The sequence below is a fragment of the Oratosquilla oratoria genome, chromosome 2 (genome assembly GCF_046742065.1).
Source record: "Oratosquilla oratoria isolate Oo_2021 chromosome 2, ASM4674206v1, whole genome shotgun sequence".
Taxonomy (NCBI): domain Eukaryota; kingdom Metazoa; phylum Arthropoda; class Malacostraca; order Stomatopoda; family Squillidae; genus Oratosquilla; species Oratosquilla oratoria.
Genome location: NC_134778.1, coordinates 23,327,406 through 23,353,534, shown reverse-complemented (window position 1 = coordinate 23,353,534; position 26,129 = coordinate 23,327,406). Strand labels below are relative to the sequence as shown.

The window sequence follows — 26,129 nt, the reverse complement described above, 5'->3', positions numbered from 1 at the left end:
AAATAATAAATACGCACACATATACATATATAGACTACATATTAAGAAGTAGATATGCATCTACTTATGTATATATATATATATATATATATATATGTGTGTGTGTGTGTGTGTGTGTGTGTGTGTGTGTGTGTGTGTGTGTGTGTACATATATATATATATATATATATGTATATATATGTATATATATATATATATTAAGAATAGAATGAGAAAGGTCATATGAGTGTAGAATGTTGAGTATGAAACCTGCCGGACAACAGATTTAGGGGAAATAGATTACCTTCTTTAAGGTTATAGTAGAAGTAAAACAATTAGTCCACGTTTCATGACAATAAAAATGCAAGAACAGAGAGAAAATAGGAACTCTAGGAGTAATTGGAGAAACAGAGTATATGAATATAGAGTTAGAAGCACTTCAAGTAATGCTAGAATTGAATGCCATAATTGTAATCACTGGGGGCATAAAGCACGAGAGTGTTATTATGAGACTACTTGTAGGAAATGCAAATATGAGGGTCATGATGAGTATCATTGTAGAAACCCACCTTTCTATTTGTATCTACAGAGAGTAGGACATAGAACGCAGGATTGTAGAACAATGCCAAATTTTCGTATTCATCCAGAAACAAGAGGAAATACTCCAGACATAAATAAAACAACACTATAGAGCTAACCATAGAAAAACAAATAGGCAGTATTGCGTTAGGGACAAGAGTGATAGGAAGAAAAAAAGAAAACAGAGAGAATTGTAAATTTACTATAGCACTTGGAAGGACTTTTGTAGGACCCATCATTGAGGGTAAAATTTTCAACAGACCTATTCAAATATTTATAGATACGGTATCCGTGGTCAATGTAATAACAAGCAGAGTTTTAAACCAATTAAAACCAGGAGTAAAAATCTTGGAACCAATCCATTACTCATTGCAAGGATTAGCAGGAAGTCAGTGAAAAACATTTGGTTAGGTTGCATTAGATGTTATTCTATATAGAAATGAGCACATATACATTCCAGTGATATTTGTAGAAGAACCTGTTTTCCCAGGAGATTTATTGATAGGATTTGCAACTATGAGAAAAGAGGGCATGATCATATGTCCTCCTGAGTTAGGGGTCTTAGTAAAATCAAAGTTAATCCCATTTTTAAATCAACTAGACTTAGAACCAGCATCTGTGATAAGAAAGCCTATTGATATAGGGAAGATAACAACGTTAAGTCGGATGGTAGCGGGGCAGAGGGATCTATTCAAGAACTGATCAAGTAATTAGAGGAAAAAGTCACATATAGGGAATCCAATTCAGGGGTACAAGAAATCCCAGAATTTACCCAGAATTCATCAGCTCCAAATAAAGCTTCCCTAATTGTGGAATGTGGTATAATAAAGTCGACATTCTTGCACTCTAGAGCAATTAACAGATCTAAAATAAGCTTGATTGCATTGCTTGTGAAGCACAATAAAGCAATTGTTTTGCCGGGGGACGCATTGGGCAAAACAACTGTTTTAAAACAGCTCAAATCAAAACCAGGTACTCAACCTGTTTATATACCTGCCTATAGATTACCACATTCCAAGTTAGCCATTGTAAATAGATTTATCAATGAAATTTTCTTCGCAGGATATAATAGAACAAAGTCAAAGTGAACAAAGTGAATGAAATTTCCCTTTGATTCTGGTGCCAAAATCAGATTGAACCATGCGTTCAGTTATTGACTATAAGGAGTCGAATAAACAGATAATACCTGATAAATTACCGTTCCCGGTAATGCCAGACATCCTTTGTAATTTGAGAACTGCGAATAGGTATTTCAGCACTAAATATATCAAATCTGTGTCCTGGCTAATCAAGTTGCATGAAGATTCAAGGGATTATACAGCCTTTTCTAGAACAACGAGGTACAATGCTTTAAAATAAATGCCATTTGGAATATGTAATAGTCCATTGAATTATATGAGATTAATGAATACAATTCTAGGTGGGTTGTTAGGAGACACTGCCAATTTCTAGATGACATTTCAATAGTTTCCCAATGACTGAGCACTTAAAGAAATTAGATTAAACATTCTCAAGACTAGTTAATTCAGAATTGAAAGTAAAATTTTAAAAAAGTAAGTTTTTGCAGGACAGTGTCATTTATTTGGGACATAAAATAGACAGACATGGAAAGGATAAAACTTAAAGACAAGAACAACTTAATACTTTTGGCCAGGTAAGAAATAAGACATTTATGCACATATAGAATTTGTTTTTAAATGTGCTTAGATAAAAGGAAATACATCTAAACATGTCCCTATGCCATCACACCTCATTCAGCAGAAACCTTGGAAAAGAGTTCACTTAGATACACTGGAGTTACCTATATCTGAAAGTAGATATAAATATGTACTTGTTGCCATTATCTTTACACATCTTTGTATTTCACAGCACATACCAAATAAGAGGGCTGAAACAATTGCTTCAGTAATCTATGATCAGATAATCTATAATTTCACTTCTTTTAAGATCTTAGTTTCAGACAATGATACTGAATTTAATCAGAAATTCTTGGAAGAATTATGTAGGATATTTAAGATGAATAAAAATAATATCCAGGTGAATCATTCTCAGAGCAATGGAGTTGTAGAGAGGTTAAATAAGAAAGTTCTCAATTGCCTTACAGGTTTGATAAGCCCACATACCATATCTTGGGATAATTGGATTCCTGATGTTATATGTGCACTTAATAACCAAATCAATACAGCTACAGGAGAAACACCACATTTTATCATCTTTGGAGAAGTCAAAATTTTCCCATATGAAATCTTGTTTGCAGAGCCAAAGCCAGTACATAATGTAAATAATTACATTACAAATAGGATAAATACATATCAAGCCATATACCAAAGAGTTAGGGAACACAAGAGATGAAAAAGCAACAACACAAGACAACACGAAAAAAATAGAATTACAAATAGAAGATTTGGCCATGGCCAAAAGACTTACAATTAGTAGTAAACTGTTACCAAGATACTCAGGCCCATATAGAATAATTTATTTTTAAGGTGAAAATAAATACAAGATCATACACTTAGAAACTAGAGAAGTGTCAATTAGACATGTACATGATTTAAACGGGACTAGAATAGAACTTGATAATGATGATAATTGCGACATTGAGGATTGTAAAACAACAACTTTTTAAGGGAGAAGAAACACAGTATATTAATTATATTGAGGAAACTTTGAGTTCTGATGAGTATGGGGAATATGTATATAGTACCATATATAAATTGTACATTAATTCAAATAGTTTTTACAGGTGAAGACTGGATTAGTTATGATATTATGTATGGTGGATGCCTGGTATAATAATCTTGTGTGACCTGAGCCTTGGGACAGTATCAAGAAAACCTGGTAATGGTAGATAAATATTAAAAACCAATATTGACTCCATGAGAGTGAATTTATATAATATTAAGGAGAGCATATAAAATAAAAAAATTGTTCAAAGGAAGCTTGGAAATAAGATAAATGAGATAGAAAGTAAAATTCATCTCATTGATGCAAATTTCAAAAGAAATGGCAGAAGAAAGGAAAATGTGAAGGGTATACCTTTAGGAGATCTTACTGGATTAGGAATACCCAATTTTACCTTTTTTGCTGATTTAAAGATTTCTATGAATAGATTAAATAAGAAAGAAGCATTATTTACAAAAAAGTATAAAAACATTGACGATTTGATCTGTAATCTCAGATTACAGATAATTTAGAGAAACTCAGTATAATACAATCTGAACAAGAGAACTCCCTACTTATTTTCTTACTACTTGATGCATAACTGAGATGCAATCTTAGTTGGAATCTCTTGTGCAAGATTTTGTTTTAGCTAATTCTGGTCAAGACACATCCTCTCTTCTCCCAATACCTCATCTTATAAGGATAATTAACTCAGCTGAGAAAGATTGAGATTTTAAACCTTTCTTTGATGAAGTAAATGTAGCATTCTATTACCCCTTTCCAACTACATACTTAAATGTTTCTTCAGTGATAATAAAAGTTATTTTTTCTTCTGATTTTGTATTTAAGTTGTACAAACCACCCTTTTTAATGAAGGTAAATAATTCACCTTTTAAGGTTGACATACTCGTACCAGTAGTAGATCCACTTAATTACATCTTATCTCTAGATAATTGAAAGGAAAGTACAACCTCTAATGATAGCCTTAAAAGTTGTAAGGTCACTAGTAGGAAGCTTTATCTCTGCTACTCTTCTCTGTGTTTCATGAACCATTGAAAATTTCTTGTGAAGCTTCACTAGTTAGGAATGTGTCTGTGATGCAAAATTGTCATCACAAAGTAATCCAGGTTACTTATAGTAAAATGGGAGGTTTTCATAACATATTTTTCCCAAACAAGACCAGAATTTCAATTATGTGTCCAAAGTTAAGTCCTAAGATGGAATCGGTTGATGGTACTATCTCAGTTTTTGACAACTGTGAAATACATGCAGCCACACTCTCTACTATTGCTAACAACCTTAATACTTTGCATTTGACCGAGGTAACATACCTCACAAACATCAAAATAACTTTATCAGAAAATTCTCCACCTTTGAAATAAGAAAATATTTTACATTGAGATCTTCCACAAACAATTCCTCAACAAATTATGTCCTCATTTTATGTGTTCTTTTCTCCTCGGTTGTTGCTTCCCAAACTTTATTTATTGTATTTACTGAAACTGCTATAGATATACTAAAATGTTTTGTTTTCATAATTTGAATAAAGTGTTTTTAAGAATAAGTAGGTATTTGGTGTTATATTTGTACATGTTAGAGTAGTTGCATATTTTGGGTTTTCGTTAAGTTGATGACATTATTCATTGAAGGCCATCTCCTTTTTACCTTGTTTGGCCAGTTTATACAGAAATTGTTTTCATAGTTACTTCCTTGTATAAATTGTATAAATATTTGTATCAAATGTGTATTTCCAGAATATTGTAAAATGCCAATGCCCTATAAGAGGGTAGTCGAAAATGTTTGATCGGGACTACCAAGTGGTAGCTGCAGAGCCTTGTAATAGGCTGGTAGAGAAATAGGTAGAAAGGGGGGGGTAGATGGCGAGAGTTGCATTTTATGGGTTATGAAATTATAGATACAGCCAAAGGCATAAGTTCGCTCTCCGCTTTGTGTTTATAAACAATGGCCGGGAGCCCAAATGAGTTGCTGACTTGTGGTATATGTAACCTAAGTGAGTTATGCAGAGATTCGATGTTGCTTAAGTAAACAATATTGCATATAGACTTGCTACAACGAATCTGATTAGAGAAAGGGTGGAGGAGAAAATTCAACTGGTTAACGATTGTAAGATCACACCTTTTGGGGATCATCTTTATAACCAGTATCTATAACCTTCCATATTACAACATTACATATAGAAAACTACAATATACACACATATGAACTAACAGTCATCCACGCCCTAAGACAATCGACCATCACGTGATCAGGGCATGATAGAAGCTAGTAACTAAGAACATACCTCCAATCACAATATACACCGTATCCCCAAATAAACCTGAGTACAAAGTCCCAATAAATAACCATGTAATATGTCTAATTATGTTATAACATAATACTAAACATTTAATTATTTTAATTGTAATAAAAGAGCTGAAATCATGTAACTGTCAATTTCCCTTTCCGGATGTTGACATCAGCGAAAAACCCGTATATAAACCGAGACTGGACCTAAGAGACGGAGTAAACAGGTGGAAGTAGATCCCGGAGAATCTACGCCGTGTATCTTTGGTACTAAATATAGTAAAGAAAGGGCACTGACGAATTTTCTTCATGAATTCATCTCCTTATGGATTCATTGGTAGTAGCGTAGAGCTACATACCCCTCCTCAGAAACTAGAATTGGTGTTTTTTGTATACGGACATTAATCTACAAGTGCCCACCAGTGCCCCGGCAGATAAACAAACTTACATTCAAATAGTGCTTCCTACACGGACCTGTCAAACTCGACCCTATTAACAAAATTACTATACCCGAGTGCATATACAACTTGCGCTGAAGTGACTATTACCCGCACGGCATTATGGAGCCACTACCCCTCACAACAAGTACCACCATATTGCTTATCGTTCGTGCTAAGTTCGTGCCATAGTACGGCACCGACTCGCAAGGGTCACTACCCCCATCTTGGCTGTTACTGACTTAACGAAGCCACGAGCTGGGCTGTCACCATGGGAACTTAAGTCTGCTGATCTATCACCTACAAGACACCACCACTTCGGCACCCGCCCACCCCCACCATAGGAGAGGGACTCACTGGGGAGTCGGTGCCGACCCATACCAAACAGAATTGGCGTTTCTCCACAACGCCCCAACCTGACGCGTGAGACAACAAACCCACTCCTCTCCACTCCAATCTAAACGAGGACGAAGCTCACAGGTTTTTCTTAATTCTAGTAATTAATCATAAATCAACCTCATACTAAACCCATTTTCTTAGATTAATTACGTACATAGTTCAATCCATCTTTAGAGAATATCCTCATGTTCTAACAATATTAATATTAAACTTCCAGAAACAATATTTGATATCAATATTTAATTTCTAGAAACAAGCTACTTGAAACAACTACCCCAGAGAATTATACGCCTTAAATTTCTGCTCTATGTCTAAATATATCTGAAACTATATTTCTTCATCATTATCATTTTTTCTAACAGATATTATTACATTATAACAATTATATTCTATAACTATAATTGACCTGTACCATGTCACACAACAACCAATCACAGTCGACTTCCCCTAATCTACTTACGTCTGAAGACATAGCACTAATAAATCAGAATATCAACCCAGAGAACACCACATCCCATACCTCAAGCAATAACCAGAACATAAGCAGTCCCCCTACACCCCTACCTTCATCAGCTCTACCCAAAATTCAAATAAATCTCAAACTAACACAACCACATAACAAATCACTAGCAAACCCATCACTTTGCAGACAACCATGCTTTCTCCACTCCAAAACACACCACCCCCAAACCCCCTACACTAGTCCATAACCACTATACCCTCTCCACCACTAATCCTGATATTCCCACTTTTTCAAAAGCAAGAGGGATAACTATCACGGACCATATCGCAGCATGTAAGGTTCATTTCGCTAAAAATAACCTAACTCAGGACAAGCACAAAATAACCACCATTAATAACCAATTGATCCTAAACATGAGTTTAAACAACTCGCACGCTTCTTGGAGTCTAAATTGGAATCCGGTCTCTTATACCCCGAATATTGTTCAGAACTTAGGAAATTATTCAGTGGTAGGACTCAGAATGATTTTTATTTCCTTCTCAAATTCGTATAGTTCATGTGTAACCCCCCTTCTTCTCCTCCTTCCACTCCATCATGGCACAAACAGCAATGGTTTCTAAAATAATCAGATCGTCACTCAACGGTAAATCTCCATGGGTCTCAACTAACAACCATGCTGTAAATTATGTCAAGGAAGAAGACTAGCAAATCTCTTTGAGTTTGCCATGTTTTTCATGGCACTACCCATAAGGTGTGAGAGAGGCCAAGCGAGTTAACATTGACATGAATGACACCTCCCTATCTAAATACATCCTTGAAATAACAGACAGATGCTGGATGAATAGATTCAGCAAAGCTCAATCAGCCAGGATAAATACAATCTCTTCCATAAACAACACGCCGATTCACCCTAACCCCCGCACCATAAATGTACCATTTAACAACTACCTTGGCACCACCTGGTGTGATTTTCACAAATCCAATTCTCACAATACTCAGGGCTGCAGACAACGCCCAAGGCAAAATACAATGTGTTCCATTCACAACACATTTTCACACTCAGATGCAGATTGCAGAGCCCAACAACCAATCAGGACCCCTCTACATACAACACACAATACAAACAACAACTACAACCACTCAGCTAACGTGGGTAACAACCAGGCAAGACCCCACAGGTCATGAAGTGGAGGAGGTAAAGAAGAAGTAGAAGAAGTGGGAGTAAAGGAGGTAAGTGGAGTAACAAAATAAAAACAAAATGCAGGAGGAGATAATGGCTAGGATCAGAATAAGTTAAAGATAAAGAAATGGGAGGAGGAGGAGGAGGGAGAGGAGGAGGAAGAGAAGGGTAAGGAGAAACAGGAACAAAAGAGAAGTAAGAGGAAAGGGATTAGGTGAAGTTACAAGATATAAACGAATAGAGGAGGAGGAAGGGGGGGAAGAAGAGAAGGAAGAAGAAAAGGTTCAGGATGAAAAAAGGAAGAGCAGGAGAAGGAGGAAAAGGTGATGAAGTAGGGCGAAGAACAGGAGGATGAGGTGACGGATGAAGAAGAAGAGGAGAGGAAGAGGAACAATAGGAGAAAAAAGGTAGAGATGAATGGAAAGGATGAGAAGGAAGAAGTGAATAATGACTATGAGGAAAAGATGAAAGAACAGTAAGAGGAAGACGAGAAAGAGAGGAGGACGAGAAGGAGAAATAGGAGTAGAAAGATGAGGAAGAGAAGGAAGAGGAAAAATATGAGAAAAACAAGGAAGATGGAAAGGAGAAGGAAGTTAAGGAAGAGAAATAAGAGTAGTACAAGGTAACCAAAAAAGTTCTGTCCGTTTTTAAAGAAAAAAAAAAAGGAAAACGCTTTACAGTATGTATAACTTATATCTAGTCTTCGAAGTAATCGCCATCGGCATCCAGCACCTTCTTCCAACGTGTCTCCAGCTGTTCAATCCCTTTGCGGCAATACTCGGGGGTTTTGGACGTAAAGAAGTCCGTGAGGGCTTGGCGCAAGTCTGCTTCATTGGTAAAGGATTTCCCACGAATATGATTATCCAGGGAGTGAAAGAGGTGGTAATCGGATGGTGCAAGGTCAGGTAAATAAGGTGGATGGCACAAAGTCTCCCACCCAAGTTGCTGTATGGTATCCCTGACCACTCGCGTGACATCCGGCCTGGCGTTGTCATGGAGGAAAAGCACACCTTTGCGATTCACCAGTGCTGGCTCCTTCTGGCGCAATGCCTGTTGCACACGTTTCAACTCCTGCGAGTAAAGGTCTCCAGTGACCATTTGGTTCGTTGGTAGCAGCTCATAATGAACCACTTGACGACCTGTCCACCAGACACAAAGCATAATCTTGCGTGTGAGGGACAGCATCCTGAGGTGACAACCAATGTCTGGAACGCTTGGGAGTTTCGTACAGAACCCACTTTTCATCACTGGTAAGCACTCGATTGAATAAGGATGCGGTACCGTGGCGAGAAAGCAGCGATATGCAGGCTGCCACTCGTTGTCTCTTGTGAACCTCCAACAGCGTGTGCGGAACCCACTTGCTCAGTTTGAACATCTTACCTAGGCGGTGCAGGTGAAGTCTAACTGTTTCATCGGAAACGTTGAACTGTCTTGCAAGTTCACCACACGTTAGACTACTGTCCTCTTCAATGGCCGCCTTCAGGACTCAGTCATTCAAGACCTGTGGTTGTCCACTGCGAGGATCATCACGGAGGGACAAATCTCCCGACTTGAATTTTTTAAACCAACGCCTTGCAGTATGTTCATTCACAGCACTATCCCCAAACGCTTGACATATGCGGCGGCTTGATGCAGCTCCTGATAAGCCCACTTTGAAGTCGTAAAGCAAACAGCCCCGAACGAGATCTGTAGACACTTCCATCCTTCTACGCTGCTGTCCGGTGTATAATTGATGGGTGGGCACGGTGCGCGTGTTTTTATAACGTCTGATGTTCCTACTTTCGGCTGTTCGAATTTGAAAACAATTGCTACACGCATTCCGTATATATTTGAACTTCATTCAATGGCTAATCAAAAAACGGACAGAACTTTTTTGGTTACCTTATAGATTATGAAGGTAATAATGACGAGGAGAAAGGAGAACAATAGGTGGATGAGAAAAATAAAGGAGAGAAATAGGAGAAGTGGGAGGAGTAAAAGGAAAAGGAAGGGGAATAGGCTAAAGAGGCTGGGGAGGGGGAAGAAGAGGACTTGTAGGAAGAGGTAAGGAGAGAGAAGTCGAGGACAAGGAGGAGGAATAGGAAATGGAGGAGGCAGAAAAAAACAGAGGAAGAGGAGGGAGAGAATTAAGAGGAATAAAGAATACAGTATAAAAAAGATATCAAAGAGGAGAACGAAGATTAAAATGAGAAGGACGAAGACAAGGACGAGAACAAAGAAAAAGAGGAAGAGGAGGAGGGGAAGGAACAGGAGTAGGAAGAAGAGGAGGAGGAGCAGGAGCAGGAGCAGAAAGAGAGTGGTGGAAGAAGTGAAGGAGGAGGAGAGGGAGGCGGAGGAGTAGGAGTATAGACCTGGAAGAGGAGAAAGAGGAGAAGGAAAAGGAGGAGGAAAAAAGAGGAAGAGACAAAGGAGGAAGAAGTGGAGATGAAAGATGTGGGGAAATGAGGGAAAAGGAGAGAGGGCGAAGGAAGAGGCGAGATGGAAAAGGATGATGAAGAGGAGTAAAAAAGAAGGAAAAGAAGAAATAAGAGGATACATGATAGCAGGAGAAGGAAGAGAAGGAACAGTAAGTAAAGGAAGAGAAATAAGCGGGTTAAAAGGATGTTAAGAATGAGGACGAGGACAACGATAAAGATGAGAGAGTTGAGTAGAAAGAAGAAAGAGAGAAAAAGAAAAAAGAGAACAAAGGGGAGGGGGTGGGGATACAAAAAGGAGGAGGTGAAAGTGGAGAAATTAGACGAGTGAAACGATTATAAAGTAGTGGAGGGGTATAAGTAGGCTTACGAGGAGTACGAGGAGGAGGCATAGGAAAAGGAGGTGGAGGAGAAAGAGGAAGATGAAGGAGAAGGTAGAAAACGACGAGCAAGAGGAGGAGCAGGAATAAGAGAAGTTGTGACAAGGATTAGCTCACAGCTTATCACGTGATTTAATGTAATTAAAACATTAGTCCATCATTTCAGTCGAGAGGTGGTGGGGTACAATATTCTACAATTCTTTTACGCTGCCAACGGTGCAGACTCTTTGGAACAGGGAACGTTACGTTATATAGTCGCAAGGATTGAAATGAAATATATTAATCTTCTTAGCAATGTGTAATACCTTCCTGCCTCTGCTCTCTCTATTTCTTTCAAATATATGGCCTCGTCTTTGACCAAGGTATCCTGTTCATATCATTCATTATGGCGCTCCACTCTAAAGCATATTCCCAAGACACAATGCAAAATTTGCACTTTGCAATTTGCGTAATGAACATTGAATGAGGGTAGTCGGAGGTAGCAAAGATATCTACTAAACATATTCTAGATGCAATAGTAAGGAAGTCTAGTGCTTCCAGGAGGAAAGCATATAAGGGAACTCATGAGCAAAATACATACTTAAGTATAAACACACATAAATATTTATGTATACACACACAAACACACACACACACACACACACACACACACACACACACACACACACACACACACATATATATATATATATATATATATATATATATATATATTCATATATATCAGTCCATTCAGTAACACACTTGCTCCATCGCTCATCAGTCGCTCGCATCAACTTACCTGCCCAATTCCACATACTCTCTTAGAGAACTCTTTATATACATACGATAGTAAGCTAATCGGTTGATAGTTACTAAGGTTCTTCTGGTCTTCTTTTTTATGAATCAAAATCACTATAGCATTGCACCACGCATCAGGACCTTTTCTTTATGTAAGTACTGGGTGTACAACTCAGCGAATTTAATATGAACTAATTTACCTTCGTCTTTCAACAGATCTATTGATATACCATCTACCCCAGGAGCTTTTCCTCGTTTCATAGTTTTTAGAGCTTATTCTACTTCTTCCTTTGTAATCTCTGGTACACTACTAACGTCTACACATGAATTTACCGACTCAACTACGGTCTTCGACGAGTAAAGCTCTTAGTAAAATTCTTCTACTCTTTTTACCATTCTGTCTCTGCATTTAATGATTTCTCCATTTCCATCTTTCAAACATATCATTTGCTGTCTTCCTAAAGCATGTCTGCGCTCGATTACTTTAATACTTTTACCTTTCCGAATAGTTTCCTCTATTTCATCCATGTTTCTCTTCCTTTTCTCTGATCTCTGCCTTTTGTTGATAAACTTGTTTAGTTCTACTCTTCCTATTTCGTCTCTCCTGTTTTTGATCTGCATGGTCACTTTTAAGGGACCGTCAGGTTGCTTTATAAGGGAGCATGTCCTAAAACTTTTTGAATCTCTTTGATGAACTTAGGTATAACTACCATTTACATTTGTCTATAATTCCCCAGGGTATTGTATTCCTCATAAATCCTTCAACATAATTAAGCTTGGTATATATTACAAGCTTAGATTCTGGGGAATATAAGTTATACTGTACATTTGACCAAACTTATACCTCTGATTTTTTGTGAATTTTCTTTTCTGAACATTTCAAAGATGCTGCAAAATTTAGGTTTCATAAAAAAAAAATCTTTTATTTTTTAGTATAGGAAATAAAGAGCGTAATTTTATCTTTCAAATGAAACAAAAATGACAAAAATCCATCAAGAACAATCGAAGATATAACAACAACAAGAACAAAAACATTAAATGTACATGAGAAGGCATTTAAATTTTGCGCGACATTTTTAAAAGGCCCCAGCCCCATAGTCCCCGCTTTTGGTCACTTTACCACTTTTACTTTTCACTTTTTTCTCCTCTCGTTTCTTGTCTCTTCTTTCGAGGGCAGACTTATGAATATGGGTGTAGGGTTCTCCAAGAAGAGGAACAACAAATCCTTCTTTATAACCAACATTGTAGTCCAGGATCGCTTGGGCGACGCTGTACTCAAGAATGTTCTTGTTGGCATTCTTATATTTTGAACCACGCTCTGCACACTCTAAGTCAATCTTATAATCCATGTATTTATTTATAAAACTGACATTTAGTTTCTCATAGCACTTACCGCACGCAACATGTGTGAATAATTCTTTGATATAACTTTTTTTCAAAATTAAGTTCTCGTCATCAACTGTGGTCTTCTCTGATGGTTGCAATGCATAGCATACCTCCAGTTTCCTCTTCTTAGCAGATGAGGTGTGAGGTGCGGGTTCAACTTGTGGTGTGGGTGGAGTAAGGTGGGTGGGGCCGCTCACTCGTGGAGTGCTGCAAGAGGGTTGGATGCTGTCCTCTTCGTTTTTTTTTTCCTTCTCGTTTCTTCATCTGGCACGCAAGGGCCTTCACTGCATTCTTCCTCCTAGCTCTCTGGCTTTTCGTCAGTCTTGCCATGATTACCGCAAGAAATTACAGTGAGGAATCAAAAATATGACGCACGGTGAGAGCTTCAAAAGAACGTGACCTCACTTTGACGTTTGGATGGGTACTGATGCCCTGATGTCTGCTATTTCTGATCTATGCTTGTGGGAGGAGTTGCTAAATACCTCCATAAACACAATTCCGTAGCAAAAAACAAAATAGCTATAGAAAAAATTAACGCTATTCCAATATACAGAATATTTGTTACGCAATGGGGTTGCCAAAGGTTGCCAATAATTTATCTATTTTATTCTGTATAAAAAGATAGAAACGAAATACAGCTCTATAACTTTGTAGGAGTGTTGCCAACATCATAGAGATTCTTTTTAAATGTTTTCCTAAAATTCGTTCATGTACCAGATTTTTTCGAATAATTGCCCCTGACCCCTTAATTAGGTCATTTGTAGCTTTAGAGTTTTTTTTTCTTTCTTTCTCTGCTGATTCCATGATGATATTCACTAAATTCAAATTAATATGTTCGACGGTATCCTCATTAGTTATTAGAGCTTCGAATCTATTTTTAGTTTCTAACTGAAATTTCCTCTTATTATCCTTAACCTTTGCAAGGCTTATTTTCTTTTTTAAAACTAGTTTATTTCTCTCGGCTGTGAAATTAGATTTATTACAGTAACATTGCTAACGCTTTTGCTCTCATCTCCTAATATGAAGTCTATTTCGTTCTTTAATGTTCCATTTAGACTTCTCCACGTCCATTTGCGACCTGCACGCTTTTGGAAGAAAGTGTTTATTTTCCTCATGTCATTTCTTTCACCTACTCCAAACTTCCCAATGCACGACTCATCTCCCATCTTCTTCCCCACTTTAGCATTAAAGTCGTCTATTACCACCATATACTTACTTTTTACTTGATCCATTACCTGATTTTAACATCTGGTTTCGTTTTGGTTTTGTTGTTCATGGTTGTTATGATTTTTTTTTTTTTTCCAGTAATCTCACTTCCGTGCCAACTGGTTTCAGGAGAGATATTTCTCTGGTGTCATCTTATTCATTATATTCGGTGAAACCCTATATCTATTGGGTGTCCTATGGTCCACGCCGGCATTATGACGGTACCCCATATATCTATGAGGAATTTCCCTGTTCGCCATCAGAGACGTGCCAGTTAGCAGTGGGTCCTGCGACTGTGCGTGCGAGTTGTTCTTTGTCTGATCTTTCTTACAAAACCCGTACGATATGGGTGACCCTGCAGATATTTCCTCTCTATCGACATAGCTTTTGTAGTCATTAAGATTCTCAAGCCTATCCACCACGTCAAGGTGCCAACTCTCGGATAGGCTATATATATATATATATATATATATATATATATATATATATATATATATATGTATATATATATATATATATGTGTGTGTGTGTGTGTGTGTGTGTATATATATATATATATATATGTATATATGTGTATATATATGTATATATGCATATATGTGTATATATATGTATATATATATATATACATGTTTTGGGCCAAGTCTTTCCCGTAAACAATTCCTGTTAAAAGCTAAAGCACAAGTGGCATAAATGATTTTAAGGGAACATTTCTCTAACTCTCTGTGTTTCCTTTTTTCTTCATAATTCAAACACTGTAGGAAATAGTAAAAGGCTTCAGAATGTTGATTCATTTTACCGATAGCTGTTTCAACAATTACAAATGGTCATCTTCAGGGTAGTCCAATACAACAAAACAAACATGGGTATATAAGGCCGAGTAAAAACGGTAGGGAGAGGTCACTTGTAAGGTGGGAATCTGTCTACCCTACCGAGACGGAAAGGGTAACCGGAACAACTTCCCGATGTGGAATTACGTCACGGTAGTCTAGACATAATCTCCATGTGAGTTTTTGTCCCGTGGTGACGGTCTGTATTTTCTATTAGAGGGGAGGACATAATCAGATGATATCTGTACATTTAAAATAGGGTTTTGTAAAGCGATGCTCACTCCCTCAGCTACTACTAAACTTCTATAATAGTTATCATGGTGGATGATTGTTGTATCTCTTATGAGATCTACTAGTGGCGGCTTTTTATCGTGAGCATCGACAAAATGTTGGTGGATGGCTTCGTTGTTACGGTGAGCTTGCAGTCGTCTTTTTAAGGTCGTGAGGGTATGGCCGACGTAGCTAACATCGAGGGGCTTGCATGCCCCTTCAGAACATTTAAATTTATATACTACGCCGATACCCTTCGTGGGATTATCTCTAGAGGTGTTTCACCTCAGGAGCCCTACGAAAGGGTCTCACTGAAAGTCTTCAGCCATCCCAACCTGATTGCCTCCCTCGTTATGAAAAGCAGCACCGTCCCCGAGTGTCCAAAGGAACTTAAGATTGGAGGTGGAGTGAGAATGTAGATTGAGAGAATATAGTTAATGCTTTGGGGAGTTAAAATGTGTAATGAGAAATAGGCATTTGGGAATAAATATCAAGAGGAGATTGTATGAAGGAGTGATTGTGCCGACAGCACCATACAGGGCAGAAACATGGAACATGATAGAAAGGAGGAGTTTGAATGCGTTTGAGGTGACGTACATGAGAAGTATGATAGGGGTTACTAGGCTGGATAGAGTGAGAAATGAGAAAGTGAGGAGGAGAACGGGAGTTGGAAGGGAGTTGGGAGATAGGGTGGATGATAGAGTATTGGGATGGTTTCAACACATGGAAAGAATGGGTGAAGAAAGCTTAGTAAAAGAGGTGTGGAAGCCAGAATTGGGAGGAGTGAACATGAGGGGCTACCTGGGATAAGATGGGATGGGGTAAGAGGGGCTTTGGGGATGAGGCCAGAAGATAGGGGTTAATGGAGAATGGTTGTGTATGGATGATGCTGTGATGCATGAAAGGGAGTGGATGGGGGATGGGAGGTGAGGAAGTATGTGTGAAAAATAAATTGACGCAGCCCAAAGGGATTCCTCCCCATATTCTCCTTTTCTGTATGAGTAGACGGAGAGGAAGGGTCGCCGATTTATTGAAGCGGCCTTGCTTTGGATGTGCTGTATCTTGTGACACTGCTTCTGACCCAGGGCAGTGGGCAAGATGCAAGGATGACCCGTCGTCCAGGTGTCAAGATAAGAGAGACTGAACGGGTGGATAGGAGTGGAGTTGTGGCATGAGTAGAACGCGTGACTATTTCTATGGTAAGTGTCTCGCGTTGGGTCACGTGCTCCCGGTTTAAGTTGGCGTGGGATGCGACCTAGCGTGACCATTGTTTCGGCAGCGCGTCATCACGTGACCCAGATGCTAGCAACTGATTGGATGACGCGCTAGGCTGACCCGCAGGGTGAGTAGCCCGCGGCCGAACATAGTCAGCCTCTCTCTGACTACGCTACTAGACAGACGTTGAGCCTAACTGGGTGCTGGTTACAGGACACAAAGAGTAAGTGTGATATTCTATTCACAGTGCCGATTAGTTCTCTCCCCCATTAAGCCTCCGATACACATTTCATATTCTGTGCTACAAATAAAGAGCCAACACATTCTACGTGTTTTAGTCATTTAGCCTAACCATTCGGACACTTTACCATAGTGGTGGCAAGCGGTGGTTAGAGTTTGACTAACTCGTGTACACGTACCCATTCCTATTACTCAGTGAACATACATACAAATTACAAAGTCCACACTCTCCAAATACTCATTGCACATACAGGAATGCTAGCTAGAGCTAGGCCGGTTATTTCATTGCCATGTCGAGGCGTTCGAGCGTACCCGTCAGCCACCAGGCAAGGGCACTGCAGGTGGCTGCAGATGTCCCAATATTTATCTCATCGGGTATAAACCATCATCCCACTACCAATCTGCCTGCTTGCACGGACGCACAATCATGGCTCGCCCTGTTAGATGAAAGGTGATCCGCCGAGATCCCGGAGGCAGACAAAATCGCCGTCACTCAGCAGAAAACTGCCGGTGATGCCGCGATTGCCGCTCGGTTAGCCAAAAGTGGGCATCCTGATGATTGGAATGCGTTCAAACTAGCGTTCCGCACTTTTTTCTACGCGCCCGCGTCGGCTGGCGCATTAGCTGATCGTTTGGCGGAAGCAATTATGCATCCAGCCGAAACACTCACTTCATTCGCGCTTCGTCTGGCCGACATGGTCTCGGCCTACACGGTGTATCACCCAGAGCGCGATGAGTGGGCTAATTTTACTGCGGTAACCCGCATTAAACGGGCTATGCCCTCTCAATTCGGCACCACCCTCACCTCAGACCAGCAAGCGTCCATTGTTGCCATTCTCCATGCGGCCATTGACTATGCCCATCGGCATCCTTGTTCAGTTAAGACGGTCTACGCAGGCGGTGCCGATTCCCCTATGGCTTTGTACCCAGCCGCACCTGCCGTGATCCACCAATACCCGGCCACAGACGTCTTTTCCCACTCAACATCACAATCACATAACATTTCCACTGTACACAGAGTCCCAGGCTCTTCCTCTCCTCGCAATCTGCGAGAGTCAGAGACACCCTCTCGCTATTCGCAAGAGGTGGAGGTGCGCCCTCGCCATGAGCGAGAGATCGCAACGCGCCCTCACGAGGAAGCCATGCACTCGACTCACAGACATGGGGGACAAAGGAACACGTGGAAGCGTCCCCGGGGCCGTGGTAATCGCAATAGGTGGCGTCCATACTGCACCCATTGCAAGAAAGCAGGACACGCGACTGATGTGTGTTATTATAGAACACGCGGTCGACCTACCACGTGTTGCAAGTCTTGCGGGGGTGCAGGGCGAATTAGGGAGACTGAGTTTAGTGTCGGTCATGAGGCTCAGAGGGGTCTCGCAGCGAGTGGCTCGTCAAAAAACGGCCAGCGCAGGAGTGTCCACAATCCAAGGTGACGGTTGAACAGCAGTCGGCAGTGACAATTGTTCACGTCGATTTAGCTAGCTCCCGTACGCCGAGTGGAAGCTTAGCCATGGTCGCAGTTACCTTGTTAGAGCCACTCGCGCGTAGGTCTATTTGTGCTCTCTTGGACACGGGAGCGGAGGTGTCTCTTATCCATAAGAGCATTTTGCCTACCGCCATGGAAGGCTCCCAGGTCGCTACCACTAGAATCATAGTGGCCGACGGCTCGGAGATGCCAAATCTTGGCAAGGTAGATGTTCCTTTTGATCTAGCTGGTTTTTCGTTCCACCATCCTTTCTTTATCATCCCTGCTGAAGGTTTGCCGGCCAAAATTATCTTAGGGTTTGATTTCCTCGCGGCGCACAAAGTGACGTTGACGTTCAGTCCTTTAACATTCCAAGTTAAGGGCAAGGATATTCCCGTAATCCTTGTGGGGACGGCTCAGCACTCACCGCCATTCATCGCCGTGTGCGAGGAGCGTCATAGTTTCCAGCGGGAAAGTGAAACTCCCACTTTCCCGGTTAAGTCAATCGAACATCAGTGGGTGCCTGGGTTTTCAGGGGGAACCGTAGGATTGATGCTCGAGAGGGCAAACGAGCTCGCTCCCGCAGGTCAGGTTTTCTCGTCGCTGTTTACAGCACGCCCATATACCGAAGGCGCCAACCTGCTCGGCCAGGGAGTAGTAGAGCTGATCAGGATGGAAGATGGCAAGGCATGGTGTAAAGTTCCATTCCTGAACTTGGGCCCGGACACCCATGAGGTTCGTAAAGACCAGGTAGTCGGAGACATTTCCCTCTTAGGGGAGATTGCGCTAATAGACGGTGGAACTAACGTCTCTGTGGGAATGGTCCAGGCGTCTAACGTAGTGGATGGCTCTCGCGTACACAAGTTACGTTTGGAAGTAGGGAACATTTTCCCTAATAGGCATGGCAGGGAAAGTATGGCTCTGACCTCTTTAGTGGTCAAATATGCCGATGTTTTTGCCTTACCGGGGGATCCACTTACCGTGACGCCTCACTTCCTACACGAGATTCGGACATTTGGACCGCCAGTCTACCGCAAATCTTATCCCTTCCCTGAGAAGTATAGAGGTGAGATTAGAGACCTCATTGGGGATATGCTCAGTAAGGGGATCATTCGCCCATCTCGTTCTCCTTACAATGCTCCTATTGTTCCGGTTGCGAAAGACAAAACCCTTCGTCTTTGTCTTGATTTTCGTGCTCTAAATAGACACGTGGTTGATGATAGGTTCCCTCTCCCCCACATCGATTCGATGCTGCGCAGTCTCGGCTCCAGCGTCATCTTCTCTCTGCTTGACTTAAAGCAGGGCTATCTCCAGATCCCACTGATGGAAAGCAGCTGCGAGAAAACGGCATTCTCGACTCCCGAAGGGCATTACGAGTTCACGTCTCTCCTCTTCGGGCTGAAAGACGCTCCATCCTGTTTTCAAATGGTGATGAACTAGGTACTAACGGGGCTGTTAGGGGTCAGTGCGATGGTGTACATGGACGATATAATTGTTCTGGGTACGTCCTGGGTCGACCACCTCAAGAATCTTGAGGATGTCCTTAGGAGGTTGCAGGAAGCAAACCTCTCATTGAGGCTGGAGAAATGTCATTTCTTCCAGAAGGAGGTCGCTAACCTAGGCCATGTAATATCCCAGGAAGGGATAAAGCCCCAGCCAGAGAAAGTCCAAGCCATCAAAGCTTTCCCCCGGCCAACGCGTCGGAAAGAGTTGCTTTCCTTTTTGGGATTAGCGGGATATTACCGCAAATTTATCCCGCACTTCGCGGCCATTTCGTTGCCCCTAATAGATATGACAAAGGGTGACGTCACAGGGAAGCACAACAATCGTGTGCTTGGTGCGTGGACACCTCCTCAGTTGCATGCGTTTGAGTCCCTCAAGCATCATTTGTCATCAACGGTGGTCCTTCCATACCCCAAATTTTCCAAACCGTTCTTACTCACCATCGATGCTAGTGCCTCGGCTATCGGGGGCGTGCTTCAGCAAGAGGGCGAAGGAGGTGCGAGACGTCCACTCTCGTACCTCAGTCGCACGCTGTACACGCATGAGAGACGGTACAGCACAGCGTACGGTCTCACGGTTAACCGCCCACTAATCATGGGCTATCCTGTCCGGTTGATGAGTGATCACAGGCCATTGGTCTGGCTCTTCACTGTTAAGGGCACAAACACTCGGATCCTCCGGTGGCAGATGGCCATCGCCGACTTCGACATCCAGGTCGATTACATACCCGGGAGATTGAACATTGTTGCGGACGCGCTCTCTCGGATACGGGGGGCTGACCACCCTATAGATGATTTCATAGTTTCGGCCGTAACCACGGGTGGCCGAGGGAACTCATGCACAAATACTGATGAGGATACCATCACCTGGAACCAGGTTGAGATCCGAAAGGATCAGGATGCACACCCTGATTGGGGTCGAGTAAAACAGTACCTCAAAGGAGTGACGTCAGAAGTGCCAAAGATCCCGCGCCTAAGAGTGCCAATCGGGGAGTTCCGACTCCTCCCCGACGGACTCCTATATCATGCGCGTAGGAATGCATACCAGTTGGAAGAGCTTCGCCTGGTATGCCCTGATGGAGCAAAGGCGGCAGCGTTACGTATCGCCCATTGCCTTCCGATGGCAGGCCATGGCGGAATCCAAGTTACTCTGGAACGCCTACAGAAGTTTGCATTCTGGCCTAAGATGTCGGAGGATGTGAAGGATTTGATAAAAAAAAATGCAAAATCTGCATTACTTGCAAACCTTCCTATGACCTCCCAGCTCCACTTAGACAGTTTCCTGACGTGAAAGCTCCATTTGAGAGAGTGCACGTTGACCTCATTGGTCCACTAACCACCACGCTAACTGGTGCGAAGTACATCCTGACCGTAGTCGATGTACTAACCCGCTTCCTGGTCGCTGTACCTATTAATTCAAAGGAAGCGAGGACAGTAGCCCGTGCCTTTCTACAATACGTCCTGGCCATACATGGCGCTCCAAGGCAGGTAATCTCAGATGGCGGTGGTGAATTCATGAACGAGACGTTCAAAGAGGTGATGGCGATGGCAAACATCAGCCACCACAAAATCACCCCTATGCATCCCTCGAGTAATGGCATAGTGGAAGGGGTAAATGGTACAATTATAAAGATATTACGGTCCCTAGTACAGGATAATCAAACCGGCTGGGACCAGATGCTTCCTCTGGCGGTGTTGGCGTACAATTCCGCGTACCATAGAGTCCTCAGAGATTCCCCTCATTTCCTCCTTTTTTACAGAGACCCCGTCCTACCTATAACTGAGCTCACCAGGCCAAGTGCCCCTTGGTACAACGCCGAAAACCTTGCAGCCGAAACAATGGCGTTAGCAAATTCATGTTTCGATAGATGCCAAAAGTTCATAGAGGCTGCCACTATTGACAGGCACACGAAACGGCCCAGGGCTAGAGTAAAGCAGCTCGCCCTTGGTGATAGAGTGTACGTAACCACAAAACCTAGACAGGGGGTGTCAAAGAAACTGCAGCCATTATACCAAGGCCACTATAGAGTAATCAGAAGGGTGAGCGATGTCATTTATGCCATCAACCATATCAAGTCGGGACGTGAGTTCTGTGTCCACACGGACCGGATCAAACTCGAGGGCAATCTCTCTGTGTGTGAGTATAAAAACGTACGACGAGCTTTCCCCACACATGAGCAAGAGGTTACAGACCTACTCCAGAGTAGCGAGTCTGACCCCTCCGAGTGACCACTCGTGAGAAGGATTCCAACCTACCATCATGGTAGAGACTTTCTCTTCACACCTGCCGTCATTTGGCAGCGATTAGGTGCAGATTTTTCCCCCTAGTTCTGAAATATTTCATGTAAATAATGTTTATTGTATATACATATTTCTTAGGAGTTTGATCCACTCGTAACCCCCCCCCCCTCTTCTGTGCAAAGTTTCTGCCGCCGCTCATTTTTACAGCTCTGCAAAGCATAAGTCTGTAGCAGGCAGCTCAATGCCTTGTGGCATGGAGCGGTTGGAGCTCCGCAGCGCGTCGACAGGATGAAGCAGCATCTTTCACGCACACGCACCAGGTTGACGGGAGGATACAGCCATGTGACCTCTCCGTGTACCACATCCACGTAAGTTGGAGCCTGTCATATCCATACTTTTTTTTCTTTCCCTTTTCAGTTGTGCACACATTCCCCATTTGTGAAAACATCAATATACTTCCTTCGCACCCTGCCTCGGTTGCATGACAGCTAACACCCCCCCCCCTCTGGGACACGATTCTGCTGTTGTTGTTTTTTACAGGTTACCAGTTTCTGCTGGTCGTGGGACGTCGAATACCTCTCAGATGACGAGAGGGCTCAGCACCGCCAAGTGAAGGACACCAACCCCTTCTCATGACAACACCATCGCCTGCAGAGGGGCAGAAGCCCTTGTATCTTTATTTCTCTTTTTATTTTATTTTTTTTTTTCGTTGGCATTTTGCCGCGGAGGTTTTTTTTTTTTTTTTTTATCGTAGTGATTGACGTAACTAGGCGACCCATTTTTGGTGGGCCACCTCTTTACGTCGTACACATCGGTTTTTCCCTCACGCTGAATTTGTATTTGTGTTCGGCGGCTGTCGCTGCCTTTTGTTGACAGGGGGAGGGATGTGGCATGAGTAGAACGCGTGACTATTTCTATGGTAAGCGTCTCGCGTTGGGTCACGTGCTCCCGCGTTAAGTTGGCGTGGGACGCGACCTAGCGTGACCATTGTTTCGGCAGCGCGTCATCACGTGACCCAGATGCTAGCAACTGATTGGATGACGCGCTAGGCTGACCCGCAGGGTGAGTAGCCCGCGGCCGAACATAGTCAGCCTCTCTCTGACTACGCTACTAGACAGACGTTGAGCCTAACTGGGTGCTGGTTACAGGACACAAAGAGTAAGTGTGATATTCTATTCACAGTGCCGATTAGTTCTCTCCCCCATTAAGCCTCCGATACACATTTCATATTCTGTGCTACAAATAAAGAGCCAACACATTCTACGTGTTTTAGTCATTTAGCCTAACCATTCGGACACTTTACCATAGAGTATGTTGGGGATGGAATGGGTGGGAGTGGTTTTTACGCCTGTTTAGCCCTAGGTTAGGCTTGAGCAATGAGCGAGCGATGTCCGAAGCGTAGTCAGGAGAATAGACCCAATGGAGGTGCGAGGGTGGGTTCACTTCATCTTTTCTTATTTCTCCTCCATTTTCCTCTCTCATCACGGTCAGTTTCTTAGCGCTTCCCACTGCAACTACCTTTTCCTCCTTAACTTCCTTTGCATTTAACAACTCCCTAAAAAACTTTGCCCATCTTCCTCTTACTGTCTTCTCTTCCATTATTATCTCTCCATCTACACCATTTATCTTTTCTTTTCTATTCATTTCACCTTTTTTCGTCTCTTAATTTCTTTAAAAAAAAAAATTATTACTTAAAAAAAAATTATTTCATAACTTTACCACATTTTACATCTGCTCTCCTCTTTGCCTCCTTTGTCTTATGCTTTACTTCTCTTCTCTTTTCTTTGTACCTCTCATATGATTCCATCGTCCTCTTTTATAACAAAATTTTAATACCCTCTCCTTCTCTTTTACAACCTTCTTTGATTCCTCTTCCCACCACTCACTACCCTCCTTTTATTTCCTTACATCCTCCTTCTTCCACACACCATCTTAGCACACCTTGTGCCTCCCTCCTTGAACCCTCCCCATTCCACCTCCACTACTAATTCTACTCTATCCTTCACTCCCTCACACTCCTCTCTTATATTCTTCTTGTACTCCTTCGCCTTTATATTCTCATTTGAGCAGCTCACCCTAAGGACCTCTTTACCTTCTGTCCTATTCCTCTTCTCTATCTATCCACCACTCTAAGCTTACCTTCAACCAAAAATGTATCTGATATTCCTCCTCTCTCCCTTTAGAACATGTTCATCCTTAACTCTTCCTACTATACTCCTGGTTACCACTGTAGAGTCCCTTAACGCTCTATCCACCACCCTCTCCCATGTGTACTTATGCTTAAATTTCTTCCTAAACACTGTATTTCCAATCATTAACTCTTCTTCTAGACATATCTCCACCATCAACTCTCCACTGCCGTCTTTTGGTTCATTTTCTACCCTACCATTAAGGTTTCCCAATACCACTACATTGACATTTCTCCCTAATCCCTCAGGAAACTGTTTTAAATCCACCCAAAAAGCCCCCCTTTCCTCTACACTCTTTTCACTACCAGTCCGACATCTTCCTTCCCAGTTTCACCTTCATCCACATTATATATATATACATATATATATATACATATATATATCTACGCACACACACAAACACACACGCACACACATACACACACACACACACACACACACACACACACACACACACACACACACACACACACATATATATATATATATATATGTATAGACATATATATATAATCACGAAGAACCGATAGTCGGAATAAAAAGAAAACTTAGAAGAAAGTATAACTTCCATATTTCGGCTAATAGCTGTAGCCCTATTCAGGAAAGTAGAGGTTACAAAAATTTGCAGAGACATAAATACAGTTGAGATATGAGAAGAATGCGAACAGGCAGAGCTACAAACATGACAACCCGTTACGCAGGGTGGAGTCAGAGGGGAAAGGATGTGTGGGTGGAAGTGCGAGGTCAGAAGGGAAGCGGGGTCAAGATTGGGGGGGGTCAGGAGGGTGAAGTTTTTTAACCAAACGATTCACAGCTAGCCGTGAGATTATGTCTGGGGACCATTGACCTTTGGAGATGTTTAAGTTTGGGCATTCTTCGATTAAGGCGGATTCAACAATTTTTCTTCTAAAGCTGCAGTTGGACTTAAACAAAAGCTTGGCCTTGTTCCAGTCAAGGCTATGATTTTTGGTTCTGACATGTTGGAACACAGTGGAATTTTCTGGGCATAACTGATGGATCTTTTGTGCTGCGTTAACCTGGTATTAAGATCCCTGCCGGTCTGACCAAGGTACACTAAATCACAATCTTTACAAGGAACTTTGTACACTCCTGGGGCCTCAGTTCCCCTTAACCTTTAATGAACACTAACAATTTGTTTGTGTACAATGTTAGGGTAATAGTAGGCAACTGTAAGACGTTTGTTAGGAATTAATTTAAAAGAAGATCAGATGGTGTTACAATAGGGGATTTTTAAAACATCTTTAGAAGAGGGTTGTGTGGTAGGAACTGAAGTTTTATGGTGGCTGGCTCTAGCCTTGCTGAGGGCTTGATCTAGGAACCGGGACGGGTATGCCAACTTCAAAAGTTGCCTTTTGATTAGGTCAATCTCTCGGTCCAAGAATCTATGATTACAAATCCTAAAAGCTCTCAGAAAAAGGCCGGAGGTAACACTATATAAATATATATATATATATATATATATATATATATATATGTATACATATATATATACATATATATATATACATTATATATATATATTTATATATATATATATATACACTGTATACATATAAATATATATATAAGATTATATATGTATATATATACTGTATACATAATATATATATATGTATATATATATATATATATATATATATATATATGTATATGACGTAAGCGGAGTAGAAAACACAGGAGTCTTAGTCTTGAGTTTATTCCTATCTAGTTTCACAGGTGTGATTAAAAAAAGAAAAAGAAAAAAAAAGCACACCTGCGAAACTAGTCAGGAATAAACTTAAGACTAAGACTCCTGTGTTTCCTACTCCGCTTACGTCAACCTGTCAGAATGTCTCAATATATATATGTATATATATATTTATATATATATATTATATACATACATATACATATATATACATATAAATACATATATGTTTATATATATATATATATATATATATACATCAAATCAAGTAACGTTGGTGTCGTAACACACGAATAAA

The 26,129-nt window shown here is 41.3% G+C and overlaps 1 protein-coding gene across 1 annotated transcript; it reads right to left on the bottom strand.

Moving 5' to 3' along the window:
• Positions 1-8,698: 8,698 nt before the first annotated feature.
• Positions 8,699-9,100, bottom strand: LOC143034675 (histone-lysine N-methyltransferase SETMAR-like). Its single transcript, XM_076201047.1, has one exon. The coding sequence runs from the start codon at positions 9,098-9,100 to the stop codon at positions 8,699-8,701; it is 402 nt and encodes a 133-aa protein (XP_076057162.1).
• Between the last annotated feature and the right edge of the window lie 17,029 nt (positions 9,101-26,129).

Bases quoted from the DNA above. Each gene is read 5' to 3' on its own strand.
- LOC143034675 (XM_076201047.1), bottom strand. From the start codon at position 9,100: ATGGTCACTGGAGACCTTTACTCGCAGGAGTTGAAACGTGTGCAACAG.